This window comes from Monodon monoceros, unplaced genomic scaffold, assembly GCF_005190385.1.
Source record: "Monodon monoceros isolate NGI ecotype Baffin Bay Population unplaced genomic scaffold, NGI_Narwhal_1 Super_Scaffold_18, whole genome shotgun sequence".
Taxonomy (NCBI): Eukaryota; Metazoa; Chordata; class Mammalia; order Artiodactyla; family Monodontidae; genus Monodon; species Monodon monoceros.
Genome location: NW_021703774.1, coordinates 159,926,513 through 159,946,057, shown reverse-complemented (window position 1 = coordinate 159,946,057; position 19,545 = coordinate 159,926,513). Strand labels below are relative to the sequence as shown.

General features: G+C 51.6%; 1 protein-coding gene across 2 annotated transcripts in view; it reads right to left on the bottom strand.

Annotated features, from left to right (window-relative positions):
- The window catches only part of SLC9A1 (solute carrier family 9 member A1), a 50,739-nt gene extending 33,786 nt beyond the window's left edge, over positions 1 to 16,953 (bottom strand). For both annotated transcript variants that reach the window (XM_029229352.1, XM_029229351.1), the window contains exon 1: positions 15,817 to 16,953. In XM_029229352.1, the coding sequence (XP_029085185.1) occupies positions 15,817 to 16,168 (352 nt within the window). In that variant the 5' untranslated portion in view covers positions 16,169 to 16,953. The remainder of the gene's footprint in view (positions 1 to 15,816) is intronic.
- Positions 16,954 to 19,545: the final 2,592 nt, after the last annotated feature.

The window sequence follows — 19,545 nt, the reverse complement described above, 5'->3', positions numbered from 1 at the left end:
GGGCAGGGGAGGGGCAGGAGTCCAGCAGAGCCTGGCACCTCACTCAGCCCCTCCCCTCGCCACGTGCTCGCACCGCCCCCCTCCTGCTCTGCTCCGCTCCCTATCCACTCCTCCCTGGGCACAGCTCTCCATCCTGCTCCTGGCCTGGCCAGAGATGCCTGTTGGGAAGCTTCACTCTTGTTGCTCTCACAGACCTGGCTGAGTAGCCCTGGGCCAGGGTCCTGCTTTGCTTGGCTCGCTGTGGCCCAAAGCCAGAGCCGACCCTGGGAGCCATCTCTTGACCCCTAGGCTGCTCTGCACATCCCTCCCCAGCTCAGTGGCACTGCACGCACCTAGAATCCAATCCGATGCCTAACCCAAGGCCCACGGGCCAAGCAGGGTCTGGCCCCCGCCTTCCTCTCCGTCCTCACACCGCACCTCCCTCTTATTCCACCCCAGCTTCCTCAAAGACAATTTCCTCCCCAGCTTCCTCAAAGACACTTTCCTCACGGGCCCTGATCTTTGCAAGGTGGGCGCCTTCTTGTCATTGGCTCAGCTCAAAAGCCAGCTCCTTAGAGAGGTCTTCGCTCACCGTCCAAAGTAGCACATCTTTCTCATATTTATTTCCTTCCGGACACTTATCATTGCCTGACGTTGTGTCCACTGTGCAACGCCCCACACTGGCCTGTGAGTCCCCTGACATCGGGAGCCTCCTCATCTTGCTCCCGGCTGTGTCCTCAGCACCCAGAAGACTGTCTGACGTGGGCTGGGGCGGAGGGTGGTGAGGCGTGGGCTACATATTAGACTAGGTGGCCAGGGAGGCCTCTCTGAAGAGACGGCATCTGACCCAGAGCACGAATAAGGCAGCCGGCCTGTGGCCATCTCCAGGCAGTCTTCCAGGTTGGGGAAAGCAAGCGCCACGGCCCTACGGAAGGGGAAGAGGTATGGCAAGGCTTGGTGTGTTTGAGGAACCCAAGACGGTTGGTGTGAGTGGTGGGAAGAGAGCAGCAGGGAGTGAAGGAGAGAGAGGAATAGGCCACACCTCTCCTGGATTTTATCCCAAGTTCATCAGGAAGCAACTGGAAGGTTTTAGCAGGGGAACACCACATTGTGAGTCACGTTTCTAAACGACCCCACTGGCCGCTCTGTGGAGAGCTGATTACAGGCAGAGGGGGAGTGGGGCCAGGAGGCCACTGGAGTCATCCGGGTTAGAGATGCTTGTGGCTTAGATAGGGAGAGCAGAAGTGGAAATGGAGAGAAGAGGAAAGCGTTCGATCCGTGGAGCCATCTGTCCACCGGCCTGGGAGGCCTGGCCGACTCTATATCCCTCTGGCTGGAGTTCTAGACGCCTGGGAATCCAGCCCAGCCCACCTACCCAATCTTATTTCTCAGTGAACCAGCCCAGACTTTCCCCCCAGCTGGCTGGGCCTCCTCTCAGCTGCCCAGTCACACCTGCAGCAGGTACTGCAACCCTCACTTGACCTGCCACCTGCCCTCCCCTTATGAGGGTCTAGTGAAGGCACCTGCGCAAAGGCCCCTGCTCCCTGCTCATTCCAGCCACATTTCTCCCCTCTCTGAAGTCCTCCTGGGCTTTGAGGCAGTGGCACAGCAATCATCAAGCACTTAATTATTCCCTCTTCCACTTTCCCGAGGCAGCTGTAAGCTGGATAAAGGCAAATACCATGACTCGCACCCTTCGGGGTTGTCGTGACACTCAGACAGTGATGCGCTGTGTGGAGCCCTCAGTACAAGGCCAGGCACTCAGTAGGTCTCACTCAATGGTAGCTTCCTCCTTATCGCCTGCATATGAGGACACCCATCCCTGGTGTTCACTGTCCCACAGGGAAGCTCAGCTTCTCTGCCCAGCCAGGCACGTGGGTTAAGTACGTTTGGGGGTGAGTGAGGTGGAGGGGATGCAGAATGCCCCAATGGGTTTCAGAAGCAAAAGTCAACGGCTCTGCATCATCTATGCTCTGCATTATCCACATCTCGTCTTTCTCCAGCTCCTCCCTCCGTGTGAAATGAGCAAACTCCTGCTTAACCTTCAAGCTCTGGGAAGCCTTCCCGATCCGCCCACCACCCAACTCCTCCCGTGCACCCACAGTCCTGTGGGCCCCTGCTGTGGCACTTCACAGCACATGGCAAGTGCCAGTTTCCATGTCAGTTTCCATGAGGCTGGGATTATATTTATTCATCTTTCCATCTTCAGCACAGCATTTATCATGCACAAATCAGTGTTTACTGAGTGTGTGTCTCCCCCTCTTCCAACTGAAGGCCAAACTCAGACACTTCATCTCACAGTCTCATTTTATGCCCACCCCATTCCTGGTGACATTCAGCCCTACCCCAGTGTCCTCCAGCCCCCTTACCTAAAACCATCCTCCACTGCTAGACTTCACTCTCATCTCATCTTCCTTTTTTTTTTATTATTTTTTATTTATTTATTTTTGGCTGTGCTGCACAGCTTGTGGGATCTTAGTTCCCCAACCAGGGATTGAACCCGCACCCTTGGCAGTGAGAGCGTGGAGTTCCAACCACTGGACTGCCAGGGAATTCCCTCCTTTTCCTTTAATGTTACAGGACAGTGGTGACTCCCATTTCTGAGAGCTTATGATGTGCTCGGGGCTTTACAGACATTACCGCATTTGACTGGGAAGACTGAGGCTCACAGGGTGGGGTGGTTACGAAGTGGCAGAATCTTCTGCCCTTAACGCTGGCACAGATCACCTGGCACCTCATCACAGCTGGGCCTATTTTAAAAATCCTCATCTGCGGGCTTCCCTGGTGGCGCAGTGGTTAAGAACCCGCCTGCCAGTGCAGGGGACACAGGTTCAAGCCCTGGTCCGGGAAGATCCCACATGCCGCAGAGCAACTAAGCCTGTGCGCCACAACTACTGAGCCTGTGATCTAGAGCCCATGAGCCACAACTACTGAGCCCGCGTGCCACAACTACTGAAGCCCGCACGCCTAGAGCCCGTGCTCCGCAACAAGAGAAGCGACCGCAATGAGAAGCCCGCGCACCACCACGGAGAGTAGCCCCCGCTTGCCGCAACTAGAGGAAGCCCGCACACAGCAACAAAGACCCAACGCAGCCAAAAATTAAAAAAAAATAAGTTTATTAAAAAACTATCATCTGTTCTGCAGAATTTAGTGCTTTTACACATCAAATTGTCATACAAAATCGTGCTCATTAAATGTTTCAAGTGAAAAGTCTTGCTACTCCAGCTAGGTGGTAAAAGGATTGTTATGTGGGAGAAACAGCATAGGGCTTGGAATGGGAAGCCCTGGGTCTGGCTTCAGCTGTGCCATAGTCAGGCTATGTGACCCTAGGCAAGTCACCTAACCTCTCTGGGCCTCAGTTTCCTCATTTGTAGAAAGAATTAGGACAGTATCTCCCCAAAAGGTTTCCTGATGCATGCCAGAAAGTGCTCTACCCACTTCATTAAAATCATAAATTTTGGGACTCCCCTGGTGGTGCAGTGGTTAAGAATCCACCTGCCAATGCAGGGGACATGGGTTCGATCCCTGGTCCAGGAAGATCCCACATGCCACAGAGCAACCAAGCCCGTGTGCCACAACTACTGAAGCCCACACGCCTAGAGCCCATGAGCCACAACAAGAGAAGCCACCGCAATGAGAAGCCCACGCACCGCAACGAAGAGTAGCCCCCACTCGCTGCAACTAGAGAAAAACCCACACGCAGCAACGAAGACCCAACGCAGCCAAAACTAAATAAATAAAATAAATTTATTTTTAAAAAAATAATAATAATAAATTTTATTTACCTGGAGCCACCCGCCCCCTGTGTTTAGCACAGCACTGGATGCCCAGCAGGGCATCAGTAAGTCTTGCTGAGTGATTTTTCAGTTGCTGGGAGATTCAAGACTCACAGAAAACAAGCTGGTATTTCTCCTCCTCCTGATCCTAGAAGGACTCCTAAGTGCCACCATTTATCATATGTTCAGAATGTGTCAAGCCTGTGCCATGTATCTTACAAGGGTACTCTCCCTGAATCCTCCCAGCATCCCTGCCAGGTGTTACCCCATGTTGGGGATGATCAAAATGAGACACAAACAGGGTAAGGTGACTTGCCCGTAGTCAAGGTGCTACAGTGGTAGAGCTTAGATTTGAACCCAGGTCTGTCAAGTTGCAAAGCCTGTGTTCCTAACCACCATGTTTCCAAAGGAAACTGCTCTGGGACACTCCTCTGCAATCCAAAGGTCCTGCCTCAAGTAGAAGCTTCTGGCTGTGCCCAGTGAGCCCTGTTTCACTCGAGCATCTCATCTAAATCCTACCTATTCTTTAAGACCTAGTTCACCTGTCACCTCCATAAAGCCTCCCTGATCCTCCCAAGCGGGAAGGTCTTTCTGCCTTCTCTAAACGCTCAAAAAATTCCATCTTCACCTCGACTCGCACCCACTTTCTACTGCCTGACTCCCCTGCAACTATACTGAACTTCTCAGACCAGTCCTTGAGCTCTTTGAGAGAAGCAGTTCTTGGGCATCTTTGTTTGTTCCACCAGCCAGGCAGGCCCAGAAGGGTGTGGTAGGGTGCCAGCTCCCCTCCCCCACTGAGCTGTAATCTGAGTCTTGGGCTGGGCTCAGTGAGGTGAGCTGGCCCTGCCTCCACACTGGCATCCTGCCTACCTGGTACGGCATCCAGATTCCTGTGGGCCCTGGCCCCAGGAGATAAGATCTCATTCCCTGGTTTGAGGGCAAAGATGCTATAAAAAGCAGAGCACCCAGGCTCAATATTGGCTTGTGAAGGAGTACAAAAGCCTGAAGAATTTGATGGGTGAGGGCAGAAGCTTCCGGGTCCCAAGGCTTGCACTTGGTTCTCCTGCAAGGATCTGTATGACCAAAGCCGAGTGGCTTCTCGGCCGGGAACAGCTCTTCTGATGTATAGTCCAGCACGGAGCTGCCGTTCCTTAGGCTTTCAGGGGCCACTAGAGAGGTACCAATGCTTAGATACCAACATCAAGGCCAAAGACCACAGCCCCTCCTCTTGGTCCAGCTCTTACTGCCTAGAGACCCCTGAGTTAGTTAACAGAGCAGGGAAAGCCCTCCCTGCCCTGCCGTTAATTCACTTGTGAATATGAGCACATCCTCTCTCGGCCTTAATGGGGAGATGAGAGGACTGGATCAAAACATCTCCATCTCTCCTTTGGGCCCTGGGGCCACAGGCTATGATAAGGTTCTTTCTACCTCTAATATTCTACAGGTAGAATAATATTGTCTACTTTCACTCCCGGAAGCAGAGTCAGAGCAGGAGATGGGGGTCCTCAATCCAAGAAACAGCAGAGGCCAATCGGGGCTGCCTAGTATTGTGCCCTCAAAGCCTGTCCCCTTAAAAGGCAATGCCTTGTTTCTGCTGCCTCCAAGGTAGCTGCTTCCCGTAACAGAGTCTCAGAGGATGGTCTGGGCCCTGGCCACTTTAGGAAAAAGGGCAGGAGGACTGAGTTACCTCCCAGGGTGTCAGCTGAGCTCACCTTGGAAACCCACCAGAACCAGGGGGCAGAATGAACCCCAGTACTTGCCCTGTCTACACTGGGCAGGGGAAGCCTGCTTCATCTGCTTTGATCCCCAATCCGGAAAAGTTTCTCTCTGCTTTACAGAATCATCTTCCCTCCTCTTCTCCTGGGACACAGCTTGTTCATTCTGACTGGATTCATTCCCCTTGCCTAGAAGGAGTTCTGCAGTTCCCCAGGCAAACCCCTGTCATCCCAGAGGTAAGTACCACTTCGTCCAAGGAAAGCCCTTTACCCTTCTTCAGGTTCCCACAGGACAAGGGCCCAAGCTCTTAACCTTTGGCCGGGGGGTGGGGCACAAATCCTGCTGAGAATCTGTGGCTACTACGGGCTTTCTTCCTCTGATACAAACACACAAATGTCTACAGATATTTGGAGGAGGATGGCCCACGGGTCCCCTGAACTCCATCAAGAGCTCAGAAAGAATCTCAGAAACCTAGATCTAGATCCTAGAAGAACAGCAGGTCCCCAAGTCCATTCTCCCACCTAAGCCAGGATCCCTTCTAACAGCAAGTCCCCCTGAGAGATGTTCCTCTTCTCCACCTGGCCCACTGCTCAAGATCACCTCCTTCAGGGAGCCTTCCCTTGTCTCTCCCCCTCCTCTCTGAGCCCCTCTGCATCCTAGCCAGAGCCACACAACTTCCCACCTGTGCTTTCTCCCCTGTGTGTTGTCTTACTTCCCCAGCAAGAGAGCTGGCTCTCTGCAGACCCATTCATTTAACCCCATAACCCTGAGCTAGAGTTGGAAATGACCATTACCATGAACTTGAGAATTCTGTGCTTTGAAGCCAGTGCTCATGATAGCAGTGGCCCATTCCCCCAAAGGATGGGGCTGTGGAGATCTCCTTCCAAGGGCCTCAGGCTGCCCAGGCCTCACCAGAGAAGGGGCTCCTCTGGGACCACTGCCTTTCCTGCTGGAAAGTCCCGGAGAGCCTTTCAACAACTGAAATCAACAGACAGGGAAACTAAGCCCCAGGGAGGCAAAATGACAATATTCAAGAAAGAGGCAGAGCTAGGACTAGGACCCAGGTCCCTGATTCCCAGCCTGGAGCTCTTTTCCTTACACAAGTGGCTTTATAAAAACTAAATCCGGTTACAATAGCCAGGACATGGAAGCAACCTAAGTGTCCATCGACAGATGAATGGATAAAGAAGATGTGGCACATATATACAACGGAATATTACTGAGCCATAAAAAGAAACGAAACTGAGTTATTTGTAGGGAGGTGGATGGACCTAGAGTCTGTCATACAGCCTGAAGTAAGTCAGAAAGAGAAAAATACCGTATGCTAACACATATATATGCTAACACATATATGCTAACACATATATATATGAAATCTAAGAAAAGAAAAATGGTTCTCACGAACCTAGGGGCAGGACAGCAATAAAGATGCAGACGTAGAGAATGGACTTGAGGACACGGGGAGGGGGAAGGGTAAGCTGGGACGAAGTGAGAGAGTGGCATGGACTTACATACACTACCAAATGTAAAATAGATAGCTAGTGGGAAGAAGCCACATAGCACAAGGAGATCAGCTCAGTGCTTTGTGACCACCTAGAGGGGGGGGATAGGGAGGGTGGGAGGGAGACACAAGAGGGAGGGGATATGGGGATATATGTATAGCTGATTCACTTTGTTATAAAGCAGAAACTAACACACCATTGTAAATTATACTCCAATAAAGATGTTAAGATTAAAAAACAAGAAACAACGAAATCCGGGAATTCCCTGGCAATCCAGTGGTTAGGACTCCACGCCTTCACTGCTGAGGGCACGGGTTCAATCCCTGGTCAGGGAACTAAGATCCTGCAAGCCTCGCAGCCACAAAAAAAAAAAAAAAAAAAAAAAAAGATTAAAAACTAAAATCTGCCCTCACACTCTCACACTCATATATGCACAGAAAATTTCTGAAAAGATGCAGGAGAAAGTTAACAGTGGTAACCTCTGGGGAGTACGACAGTGGAGGTGGTCAGAGAAGTGAGGAGGAAAACTTTTACTTTTTACCTTAATACCCCTCTCTACTGTTGAACATGTTTTATTTATTCATATTATAAAAATAAACCTGCCACAGAAAGGAGACTCTGGCCCCAGCCCACTCCCAACACACACACAAAAACAAAGAGAAGACATAAGTCAACGTGTCTAGGTACAACTATAAATTAGCAAGACTGCCTTTTTGCATGGTTTACGGCACTGGTCTCATTAATTCACAGTCACAGTGTGGTTGATGACTCGATGAATCTTCCTAGGAAAAGCTTAATTCAATTAGGGCTCTCGGCAGCTCCCTGACGAAGCTCTGGTAACTTGCTTTTACTTATACAAATTGAGGGTAAACCAAACAGATGCAGACTTTCCCAGAGAGACCCCACCCAGCCCAGAGAGGATGCCCTAGAAGACCCTCCATTAGAGCCAGGCCGAGGGAGGCAGAGGGGGAGGAAGGCGGCTGTGGCAGCAGCACTTACACAGGTGCTGGCTGACACCGAGAGCATCACTCTGTGTCAAGCTGGTTTCTTGTCTTCCTCAAAGGCTTCACGTGGACACTATCTCTACACAGAAGTCAGTCATGCACTTATTTGTCCCCCAAGTATTTAGGAGCCCTCCCCCTGTGCCAGGCACAGAGAAGAAAGCAAACAAAGGCTCTGCACTCAAGGGGCTTCCATTCTTGTGGGAGTCCTGTGCTAAGAACAGCTCTCCCTGTCCTGCCTGCTTGCCTAATTCCTCTCCATCTTCAAGACTGGCTCGAATTCCACCTCCTCCGAGAAGCCTTCCCTAACCACCTGTGCCCTCAGGGACTGCTTGTTCCCTCTGAACTCTGCCTCTGCCAGGAGTCCGCCGAGACCTCAGCACAGATGGACCATTTTCTCCAAACAGACTGGAATCTCCTGATGAGCCAGGCCTGGGTCTCACTCTTCTTGGTTCCCCGATGTGCCACAAGCTCAGAGCCCGCTGGCTGGTTTCAGCTGACCTGCCTCTACGACCCCACCTCGGACAGACGAATTGAGTAGCTGCTCTCAGTCCTGGCTGGCCAGCCCAAAGCCAGAGCCTCTGTGAGTCTGCCTGGCACACAGCAAGTGCTACGTAAGTGTTAGCTACTTATTATTTTGGTGAGCTCATAGATTCTGCCTGACACAGCTGTGATGTCACCTCTCCGCTTTTCAGTGGCCTGGTCTCAGATAGGCCCAGTGCTGTGGAAGGGCCAGTCTGGGCTTAGGGGTAAGTGTCCCCCAAGGGACGGGGAAGGGGACTTGGGCAGGAATAGGAATTCTCATCCTGAATCTCACTCAGAGCTGCTTAAGGCTATATGTTTTCAGGAAAGAACTTGCCTGGGTAATTTGGGGAAACTCCAGGTTCTCAGCAAGTCAGTGTCAGAACTCAGGGGTCATGTATGACCTAACAGACCCCAAAACTGACCCTGCATGTTGAAAGAGCTTTCAGGGGAAGGAAATGAAGTCAGCACGATTCCAGGGAAGGGGGGCAGCCCACTGATCCCGGCCCAACTCAAAACTTAGTTCAGTTAAAATTAGATTAGCCTGTAAGATTAAAAATACCCACATAGGGCTTCCCTGGTGGCGCAGTGGTTGAGAGTCCGCTTGCCGATGCAGGGGACATGGGTTCGTGCCCCGGTCTGGGAAGATCCCACATGCCGCGGAGCGGCTGGGCCCGTGAGCCATGGCCGCTGAGCCTGCGCGTCCGGAGCCTGTGCTCCGCGACGGGAGAGGCCACAACAGTGAGAGGCCCGCGTACCGAAAAAAAAAAAAAAAAAAAACCCACATATAATCACGGCCTGCCTTAAGTATCAGTTGATGTTTGTTGGCATCTAAAGAGATGGTTGGGCCCAGCGCAGTGTGTGCAGACAATCTTGGGGAGACGTGTCTGACTCAGACGTTTACAGGGGGAGCGAGTGCTGCAGCAGGAGGTCCACACAGGCAATGGATGACTAAGGAATAACCCAGGTCCTGGGTTTGCTTAGTGAGCCTTCTCTCCCCACCACGGAAGGAAAGGGGGGGGCAGGTGGGGGAGGGTGACAGGAGGGAGGCAGGCCCGCCAGCTGTGGACAGGCTGGCATTCCCGAAGGGAGCCCAGGGCTACTGAGCTCCAATGCCCTGTCCCTCCTGTGTTTCTGAATGCCACCACCTCTGAGAAGGGCTATTTGCTTCACAGTAAGACTTGGAGGGCGGGGGGGGTCACTGTTTTCCCCCCCAACCCAAGAAATGATCCACAGAGAGCAGCCAAGACTTGAAATGCCTTTAATCCTTCCCTGTTCAAAATGATCATGGGAAAAATAAAACGTTTGAACCGAAAGGGAATCAGGGCATGATGATGAAAAGAACAAGAGCTCCAAAGTCAGACAGATCTGGGCTTCAACCCCACTGTTTTCTAGCTGTGCGAGTACCTGACACAGCCTCTGAAACAGGAGCTTAATAAGTGACAGCTAATATAGTTAACAAATATTTAACATAAATATTACAAATTAGGAAACGAGGGCTCAGAGAAGTAGTGCCTTGCCTAAGGTCACACAGCTAGGCAGCAAAAAGCTAGCACCATACCATCTCTCAGCGTCTCTTGACCCCTTCCCTCTCCTGCCCCATTCAGCATGTGTGCTGTTGTAATTCACTTCTCTGCCTCTCCTTTCTCCTCCCAGAGGGCCTACAACACATCAAGGGAAAGGAAAAGTTTCCATTTCAAAAGTCTGCTGCTCCACAGACTGTGAGAATGACAGGTCCCAAGGCTGAGTCAGCCTTCACACTCTCACACACTTTCTTCATACAAATACAGGCATGCTTGAGGGGTTAAGAACTTGGAGTTAAGTTGGCCTGGGCTCCAGACCAACCCAAACCACCATGCTGCTTTAGCCCCTCGCTCCTCCAAGAAGAAACAGTGTCTCTCCTGTCAACCACTCAAGTTACCAACGTGGATGTGCCTGGTCATTTACTCTAGTTAAAGACCCTTGGGACCCTCTGGTCGCCCTTGATCTTCACAACAACCTGACCAGGCAGGAAAGAGGACACGGCCTTGGGTTAGAAATCCAGGGATTGTGTCCTTTGCCACTTACTTGCTAAGTGACCTCAGGCAGGTCACAACCTGGGGCTCGGTTTCCTTAGATGTAAAATGGCTACATCAATACCACCTGCTATTCTAACCCACAGGACCATTGAGAAGATCGGAATTAAATACTGTACACGCAAGTGCTTTGGAAACAAGTCACAATACTAATGAGAATTACTACTAAACTCCACTTGCCTTACAGGGCTAAAGAGAGTTGTGTCATCTGCTTCCAGCACAGAGGCTGCCTCTCAGGGGATCCTGCTGGGCCCCAAGGGTAACCAAAAGCAGCCCAGTACCCTTCCAGCCCAGAAACAGGAGATGGTAATCACAAGGTTAGCCATCCCCTGCTGGGCAAAGGAAACTACTCTTTAAGTGGCATCCCCCTGCCCAAGCAGGGAAGAAACAAGCTCAGCCAGACCACTGAGAGAGCAAAGAGACGGCAGGCAGGGTCACTAGCAGAGGATAAGGGATAGGCCCAGCCTGGCTGCAGGATTCAGGTACACATATGTGGACTCACAGGGACAGAGGATGGGCCCAAAGCCGGCACAGAACCCCTACAGCTTTCTCAGGGCAGGGGGAGGGCTTCCACCTTCAACAAGTGCTAGCCCCCAGAGGGAGTCCTAAAATCCCGGAAGGCAGGTGCAGTGAGCTGGGCACCCACCCCGTGCAGGGGCCCGGGCATCTGCTGAGGAGGACGTGAGGGGCAGGAGACTGTGCCAAGGCTCAAACAGAAGATAAATGGCAATGCAGCATCACAGCAGATAACCCCTTTGGGCTGTTTCCTCATCTGTGAGACAGAGAGCCTTTATCTCATAGGATGATAGTAGGAATTAAATGAGATTACTTTTATAAAGTGCCTGACACCACTCTGTAGATACTCAATAGATGGTTCTTACTAAAACACACATTCCCCCCACCCCCCAACAGAAGAGATGTCACAGGGCAGGCTAGGCCTAATGCCAAAGTTGTGGATAAACAATAAGGGATACGGTTTTAGGGGAGAAATGAAAGCAACGGCTGTGGGCTGGAGTGGGCTGGGAAGACCGCCCAAAGTGGAGGAATCTGAACAGGCCCTGAAAGCTGCCACAGCACGTTGGGCTCTGTGCTAGCATTCCCACGTTTGGTCTCCACATCGATCCTGGAAGGTAGAGATAGCATCCTTACCTTCCCGATGAGGCAAGTCAGGTTCAGAGAAACCAGGGGCCTGGTCACACAGGTAGCGAGGGGCAGGGGCAGAGCCCAGGCTTTTGTGACAACATCTGTCCTTCCCACCAGAGCTGGAGGGGCTAGGTGGGGCGGGAAGGAGAGGCAGGGTGCACCTCATGGGTGTTCAGCTGAATGAAGTCCAGGCGATATGACGAACAGAGGCCCTCTAAGTGTCCTGGAGCCTCAGGACACACATGTCCTACCTGAAGCTTCTTCCCAGTCCCCAGATGACCTCCCCTCCCACTATCCTGAAGTCACTCAGCTGTTTTCCCAAAGAGGAAAAGGTCACCTTTTTCTTTTTGGAGAGTTCCATCTGGGCTTCTACAGACAGTTTCAAGGTGACCTTTAAGTTGTTCCTCTCTCCTTCTGAGAAGTGAGAGAGGCAAGTTCTAGTCTTACACAGGAAACCAGTTGCTGGGTCTGATATCCACGCACGTGAAGTGGGCAATAATGATCCCCATCTCCCCTCCTCACAGACTTGCTCTAAGGAGGCAATGGCAGAACACACCTTGCAAACACCAAAACCAGAAAAAGCTATAAGATGTGAAGGGACAAAGGAAGGTTTTTTGGTCTCTGATGAATACCTGCTTCATAGGCTGCCAGGAGTTCCGGGTCCGGGATATGCGTAAACAAACGCACGGGGTGCCAGTGGTGAGCTGGGTTACAGTGAGGCGCTCCCTTGAAACAGGCACTGGACTGGGAGCCAGGTAAACAGGGACAACGTGGAATTCATGCAGGGTCCAAACCACAATGGGAGGCGGAGGTGGGGGAGGGGAATGGGCCTACCTAAGGCTTGGAGTCATTCTCAGAGTTCTCCCAATAGTCTAACCCCAACTCACGTCACGAGCCCCTCCTCACCAAGGAAAAGGCAAGAATCCCTGGCTGTCAGAGAGAGAAAAAAGGCCCAGAGACGGGAAGTGACTTGCCTAATGTGACCCACTGAGTCACTTAGAAAAGAATCCATTAGCATCTACTCTAGAACTTCAGCTCTTAACCCCACCCTTCCCACACGCATCTCCGACAGTATCTACCTGAGGCTCTGCTCAACGATTAGGACAGGAGTGAGAACTGCGCACAGCACCTTCTATTTTTAAAGGAGGGGTAACTTGCAAGGGAAGCAGCTGCCCCAGATGACAGAATGAGGCCTCCAACATAGCTCCTACCCATGCTGGGGTCTGAGAGAATAGATAAGACCCCAAAATGAACTCCTAGGCTCCTGGGTAACTGATAGTACAGAGGGAGCATGGCCTCGGCACACACCCCATCCCCAAAGTCGGTGGGTGCCATGTCCCCTCCCCACAGGACCTGCTCTGGAGGCAGCTCAAGTGAAGGAAGAACAAAGTCAGTAGGACTGACTTTCAGTCCTTCCCGAAACCTTAGGGAAGGACTGCTGGTGGCAGCCTAGGTTGAGAGATTTGTAATACTCCAGCCTCAGAGGAAGGCTGTAGGAGGGGCTGAGGTAGGGATGCATTTACCTTAGGTGGTTAAAATACTAACAGGAGCAGCTGCAACTCACTGAGTGCTTCCTGTAGGTACAAAGCCAGCTTTACGTGCGTTAATTTATGTCATCATCACGCCAGCAGCATTATAACTAGATACTATTATTTCCCCCTTTTTATACTTGAGGAAACTGAGGTTCAGAGAGGGTAAGTGGCAGAGTGGTGCCAACCTCAATTCAACACTGCAAAGGGGGAGTTCCCCAGTGGCCTAGTGGTTAGGATTTGGGGCTTTCAACTGCCGCAGCCCAGGTTCAATCCCTGGTTGGGGAACTGAGATCCCGCAGGCTGCGTAGCCAAAACAAAAAAACAAAACAAAACAAAAACACTGCAAGGTAAAGGGAGAAATGGGCTTTCACTTTTTGCCACCTGAACTGGGACCCTTAAGATCTTTTGGCCATCTTTCTCTCTACCCTCTTCCCAGGATGGCCAGATGCTAGGGCACTCCTGTTTTCAGAGGCAGAAAATTGCCCTATCAAGCCAGAGACACAGTCTCTTGGAACTACAAATGCCCTCGGAGATCATATCCAGCCTCCTCACTTTACGATGAGAAAACTGTGGCCCAAGGGTGAGTGACTTGCCAGGGTTACCCAAGTCAGTAGAATGGCAGAAATATCAGACCTGCAAGAGGCCACAAAGATCAACTGACAAGTGGAGAGGGATGACTGGCGCAAGGTCACAGAGGGAGGTGGTATAAGAGGCCAAGTTTCCTAACTTCTAGACTGATACCCTTGTCATGGCACCACCTCTGCCAGCTGCCCAGGGTCCCGGGCACAGTTTTGGCGGGGACAAAGCAGGCCAAGCCTGACCCCATCAGGATTAGAGGTAATCAGGCCTGCAGAGACAAACTCCTGACCATCCAGAGTAGGATCTTCGTGGTCATGCTGTCGACCCACCAGAAGGCACTGAGACCCACAGTGTGTGCGTTAGCCTCGAATGCCCTAACACAATGCCAGGTGAGGGGGTTGGAAAGAGGAGGGCAATTTATAAATAGTGCTTATGAGGCCTCTTCCTGGTCTCACACAGGCAAATGACACATCAGTCACTTCAGCTTCTTACCAACAAATTAAGACACAGGGTTTCACGATTCAATTGATATGGTAAAATTTAGAGATGCTTGCCAGTTTCACAGGTGGGCGAGACCTGCAGAAAAAGGCCCCAGCTTGTTCAAGGTCATGTATTTGTCAGAATCAGTACACATGGCTCCCCTTGCCCAGGCCTCGATTTTTTTCCAGGAAGCTGGCTGCCATCAGGGGATAGGTGCTGGTGGCCCAGCTCCATGTGCAGGCCTGCTACTGTCACAGCACCAAAGCCCCGTATCAGGAAGCCAGCTCCTGGATCAAAACAGAAGCACGAGTGCCCTCCTGCAGCATGTCCCAGAGCCTGCCTCATACCAGCCTGGCATCACCACTGAGCTCCTGCATGTCCTTGGGAAAGCTGCAAGGCTTCCTGCCAAGAGTCACAAACTCTCCAAACCCAAACCAGCAGAGTTCCAGGCCCCCGTGCCTTCCACAGCTAGCTGGGGGCTAGAAAAGCAAAGGCAGCTTTCAAACCCCCCCACCCCCTGCCCCCCGGACACCATTTCAAGGGGCTTCTAGGCTATGCAGGCTCTGGTGAGCTCCATCAATCACCCAGCAGAACAGAGCTCGGGCCTAGCAGGGTGATAATCCTCTGGAAGGGAACAACTTTTCTGCTTCCTTCTCCCAAAAAGAACGTTTCAAAGTCTCTTCAGATCAGAACATGCTGAGCTCCTCCACCTGTCCCTCTCCCTCTTGGATGAGCAGCAGGCAGGCCAACATGACAGCACCTTGAGACACAGCCGGGTGCAACCTGGAGATGAGCTGGGGCCAGACCAAGCCTGACCCTCCTCCACTCTCCCTCCACCCCCAAACCAGACTTCAGGAATTCCCAAGGCCCCCGTCCCATAAACTGTATAAGGAATGGCATTCCCAGGCAGGAAACTGACTCAGGGGCTCCAGACCAGCCTGGGCAGGCAAAGCTGACAGATAACACTCTGGGGATGAAGGAAGGTGAGGATATGGGGATGCCTCATCTTCCACCACACCTGTAAGTCTCCAGCACACAGGTCCCCCACTACAAACTCCTTAGACAAACCAAGTAGAAACAGCCTCCATCCTGGAACACCCTCCCATGAAGCATGTAATTACACTGGTCGCTGTGGACAGAGCGGACTGTGCCACTTGCTGAAGACACTCCTGTCTCACACAGCTGGGTGCCTGGCTCCCCTCGGGGTCTGTCCCAGCCAGAGGAGACTTGCCAGGCCTGGAAGTCTCGCTGAAGGTACCTAGTACCTGAAGCATCCCATCCTCTGGTCCTGCTCTCTCCCATGAACAACGCTGGCTCCAATCTTAGGAGGCCTCAGACCACAGAGGCCATGGAGCTCCAGTTTGAGAAGGACCACGATGATGGGATAGAGGTTGCCTACTTTACAGCAGTAGTCCAGACCTTTATTCCTAGGCAGCCTCAAGTGGTAAGGATGGTTCAAGAAGCTCATTAGTTTGGTGGCGGCGGAAGCGTCGGGGGCGAACTGCACTTACCTATCTTCATAAGGCAGGCCAGCAGGATCCAGAGGGAGATTTCGAAGGGTGTGCGCACGTGTGTGTAGTCGATGCCCAGGACTGGAAAGACCTTTCGAGATTTCAGGCTGTGTTCAGTGAAGGAATGGTTAACAGGGCGGCTCTCGGGGGCGAGCTCCGGCGGGGCCGTGGTGACCTCCCCAATGGAGCGTTCCCGTGGCGGCTCTGAGCCTCTGATGGTGCTGGCAGTAGGGCTGGGCTGGAGGCCATGGCTTCTAAGAACAGGTAGCAGCCCCACCAAGGCTACTGCCACGAGCAGCGAAGGGAAGATTCGAGGCGGAGAGAGGCCACAGACACCAGACCAGAGAAGCATCCTGCTGCCACCCTCGACCCTTAGCAGAGTGAGAGTAAGACCTGGGACATAGGTGGCAGGGGGTCAGCAGCGGGGAAGAGAGACTGGGGGAGTCTCTAAGCAAAGTTCATGTTTTAGAGATGTGCTTTTGTGGAAGCAGTCCTCTGGAAGTGGAGGAAGGCTGGGTTCACGATCTAGAACTCCAAACTGGGGAAGAGGGACAAGGACTCAGTTAGGACCGTAAGAGAAGACCAAAAGGTCTGGAACTCCAGGCCTGGGAAAGGGGGTGGGGGAGGGGAGAGACTGCACCCTAGGGACAGAGGAAAGGACAGGATGGGTTGGATCCCAGGCAAGGAAAAGGAAAAGGGAAGGTGGGGACCCTCGGCTGCGGAAAGTGACTGATGAGCTGGGACTCGGCTAAGGTAAGGGGCAGGGAGCCTGAGCTAAAGGAAGGGGATCGAAGGGGGTGAGACCCAGTCCAGGAGAAGAAGAGAGGGGGCTGAGAGCCCAGGCTGCGAGGAAGTGAAGCCAGAAAGCGGCAGGGAGTTTCCCCACCCAAAGAAGGACCGGGTGCAGGCGCGCCGGGCTGAGATTCCGGGGAAATGGAGGGAGGCGGAAGGCGGAGGCAGGCGGCCTGGCGAGAGGGCGCCTTGGCGCGCGCTGAGGGCGGCTCGCGGTGGGCCAGCAGCGAAACGCCCCTCCTTGCGGCCCCGGCGCGGTGCTGCGCTGCGCCCTGGCCCAGCTTCAGGTCCTCCGCGTCCAGCTCCACCTCCAGTTGCAGCCCCGGCCCCAGCCCCGGCGGCGGCAGACTGCTGCCTCTCTGAGCCCGGCGCTGCCACTTATAGGCACCAGCGAGCAGCCGGTGCAGCGGGCTAGAAGGACCTGTCAGCGCCCGCTCAACGCAGCGACCCCTGTCTCCGAGGAAAGGAAGTATCGCGTCGAAAGAGGAGGGAGAGTCAGAGATGGCAAAAAAAAAAGTCTGGAATCTACAGAGATTCTGACTAACATGAGTAAAATGCTCTACTATTTACAAAGCGCCTTCATATCCACATCCACATCCACAGTCTCTTGGAGACTCCCCAATAATCTTGTGAAGGATGTATTATAATCTTATACATTTAGTTACCATGTGATCTTGAGCAAATTACTTAACCTCTCTGTTGCACAGTTTTCTCATCTGAAAAAGTGGGGATAACGGGAGTACCTATATCTGCTGATCTGCTGTAGTATAGTACATGTGATGACTAAATGAGATAACCTATGTAAAGTGTTTAGAATGGAGCCCAGCATATAGAACAATTATTATGGTTCCACTTTCACAGATGAGGAAACAGGTAAAGAGAGCTCCTTAACTAGTATGTAAATAGTTATATCGGTTTGCTAGGGTTACTGTAACAAAGTACCACAAACTGGGTGGCTTAAAGAACAGAAATTTACTGTCTCATATCCTGGAGGCTAGAAGTCTGAAGTCAAGGTGTCAGCAGAGTTGGTTCCTTCTGAGGGCTGTGAGGAAGAATCTGTTCCATGTGTGTCTCCTAGCTTCTGGTGGTTTACCAACAATCTTTGGTGTTCCTTGATAACTCCAGTCTTCATGTGGTGATCTCCCTGTGTCTCTGTCTCTGGGTTCAAATTTCCCCTTTTTGTAAGGTTTCCAGTCACACTGGATTAGGGGCCCACCCCAACGACTTCATCTTAACTTGATCATTTTCAATAACCGTATTTCCAAATAAGTCCACATTCACAGGTGCTGGGGGTTAGAACTTCAACATCTTTGTGGAGGACACAATTCAACCCACAGCAGCAGTGGAACTGAGATTTGAACATATAGTGTTGGTTGAAATTTGTAAGATTTGAGAGATCCTGACCATACACTGGAATCCTTGGAAAGCTTTTAAACACTACCATTGCCTGGGACCTTCAGAGGTTTGTATCCACTTCCTCTAGGGTAGTGCCCAAGCAAGATGGATAGTTTTCCAAAAGTTTCCCCAGGTGATTCTCAACTAGGGTTGAGAATTATTGAGATTACTGAAATGCCACCCTTGTTTTGCAGAAGAGTGAATCAAGGCAGAGGAAGTCCAAGTGACTAGCTTGAGATCACAAAATGATGTCAAAGGGCTTAGTTCAGCTTAGCGACTATTTATGGGCCTCTTGACAAGGCTTTGTGCTGGGCTTTGGCAACACAGACATAGACATGGGGAGGAAGGAGGTGGCAGTGGTTAGGAGGGGGCACAAAGTGGACACAACAAGGGCTTCTAGGGTGCTGATAATGTTCTCTTTCTTTACTGGGTGGTGGATACAAAGGTTACACAGATGTAGTTGTTCTGTGATAACTCATTAAGCACTCATGATCTGTGTACTTTTCATGAGATATGCTCTCCCTTCACATAAAAGTATATTCAAACGCTACTAGAGTGATGTGATTGTGACTGAAGGTGCCGACATTAAACTGAGTTCTCTGGACTTCACATTCTCCTGGCACAGGTCCAGCCATTTGGGAGATGACAGAAGAGCCTAGAAAAGCCTTCAGAGAAATCCAAGGGCCTTGTGTCACCTGGAGCAGATGAAAGGAGAACATCAGCTCTAATGGAAATAACCAAAGAGAGGAAAAGCATTTAGGACAAGGATCAGAACAATGACAATATGCCTCACATGATTCGGTCCTTTATAGTTTACAACCAAGTGCCCCAGGTTTATCAATGATCCAAGTCCTCGTGCTCAATAAATAGTAGCTATTATTCTCATTTCCATTTCACAGATGAAAAAACTGAGGACTCAGAGACATAAAGCCATTTGGCCAAGATCACACAGCTATTAGGTTAACAGATCCAGGACTTAAGTCAGTTTTCTAACATCTTAATCCAGAGCTCTTTCAAAACACCACAGGTTCAGTGTAGAAAAAAGGAGGCAAAGGTGGGGCTAGTGGAGGGACTTTATGCAGGTGACATGGGCCAGAACCCTGAGACCTACAGTCCTTTCCAGTCTTCTTTTTTTTTTGCCATGCCGCATGGCTTGCGGGATCTCAGTTCCCAGTGATTGAACCCAGGCCACGGCAGTGAAAGTGTCAAATCCTAACCACTAGACCATCATGGAACTCCCAGTCCTTTCCAGTCTTGAGGTCAACATTCACGCATGCACTCTGATCCTCCTCACTCTCTGACTCTCCCTCATTCCGGTCCTCAGTCAGTCCTTGGGTGCCAGCCTTGGAGGTAGCAGATCCCATGAGAACCAGGAAATAGCAGCCCTAAGGTCCTCCACAGCCTGGAGAAAGTTGTATCAACGTGACAGTGCCAGGAAAGAGCCCTTGGGACAAACAACCTGGGACAGCCCGTGGCCGAGGCCCGGCCTAGACCAGGCAGTATAGCATAAGAATTAAGACTAAGAATCTAGCCAGATTGTCT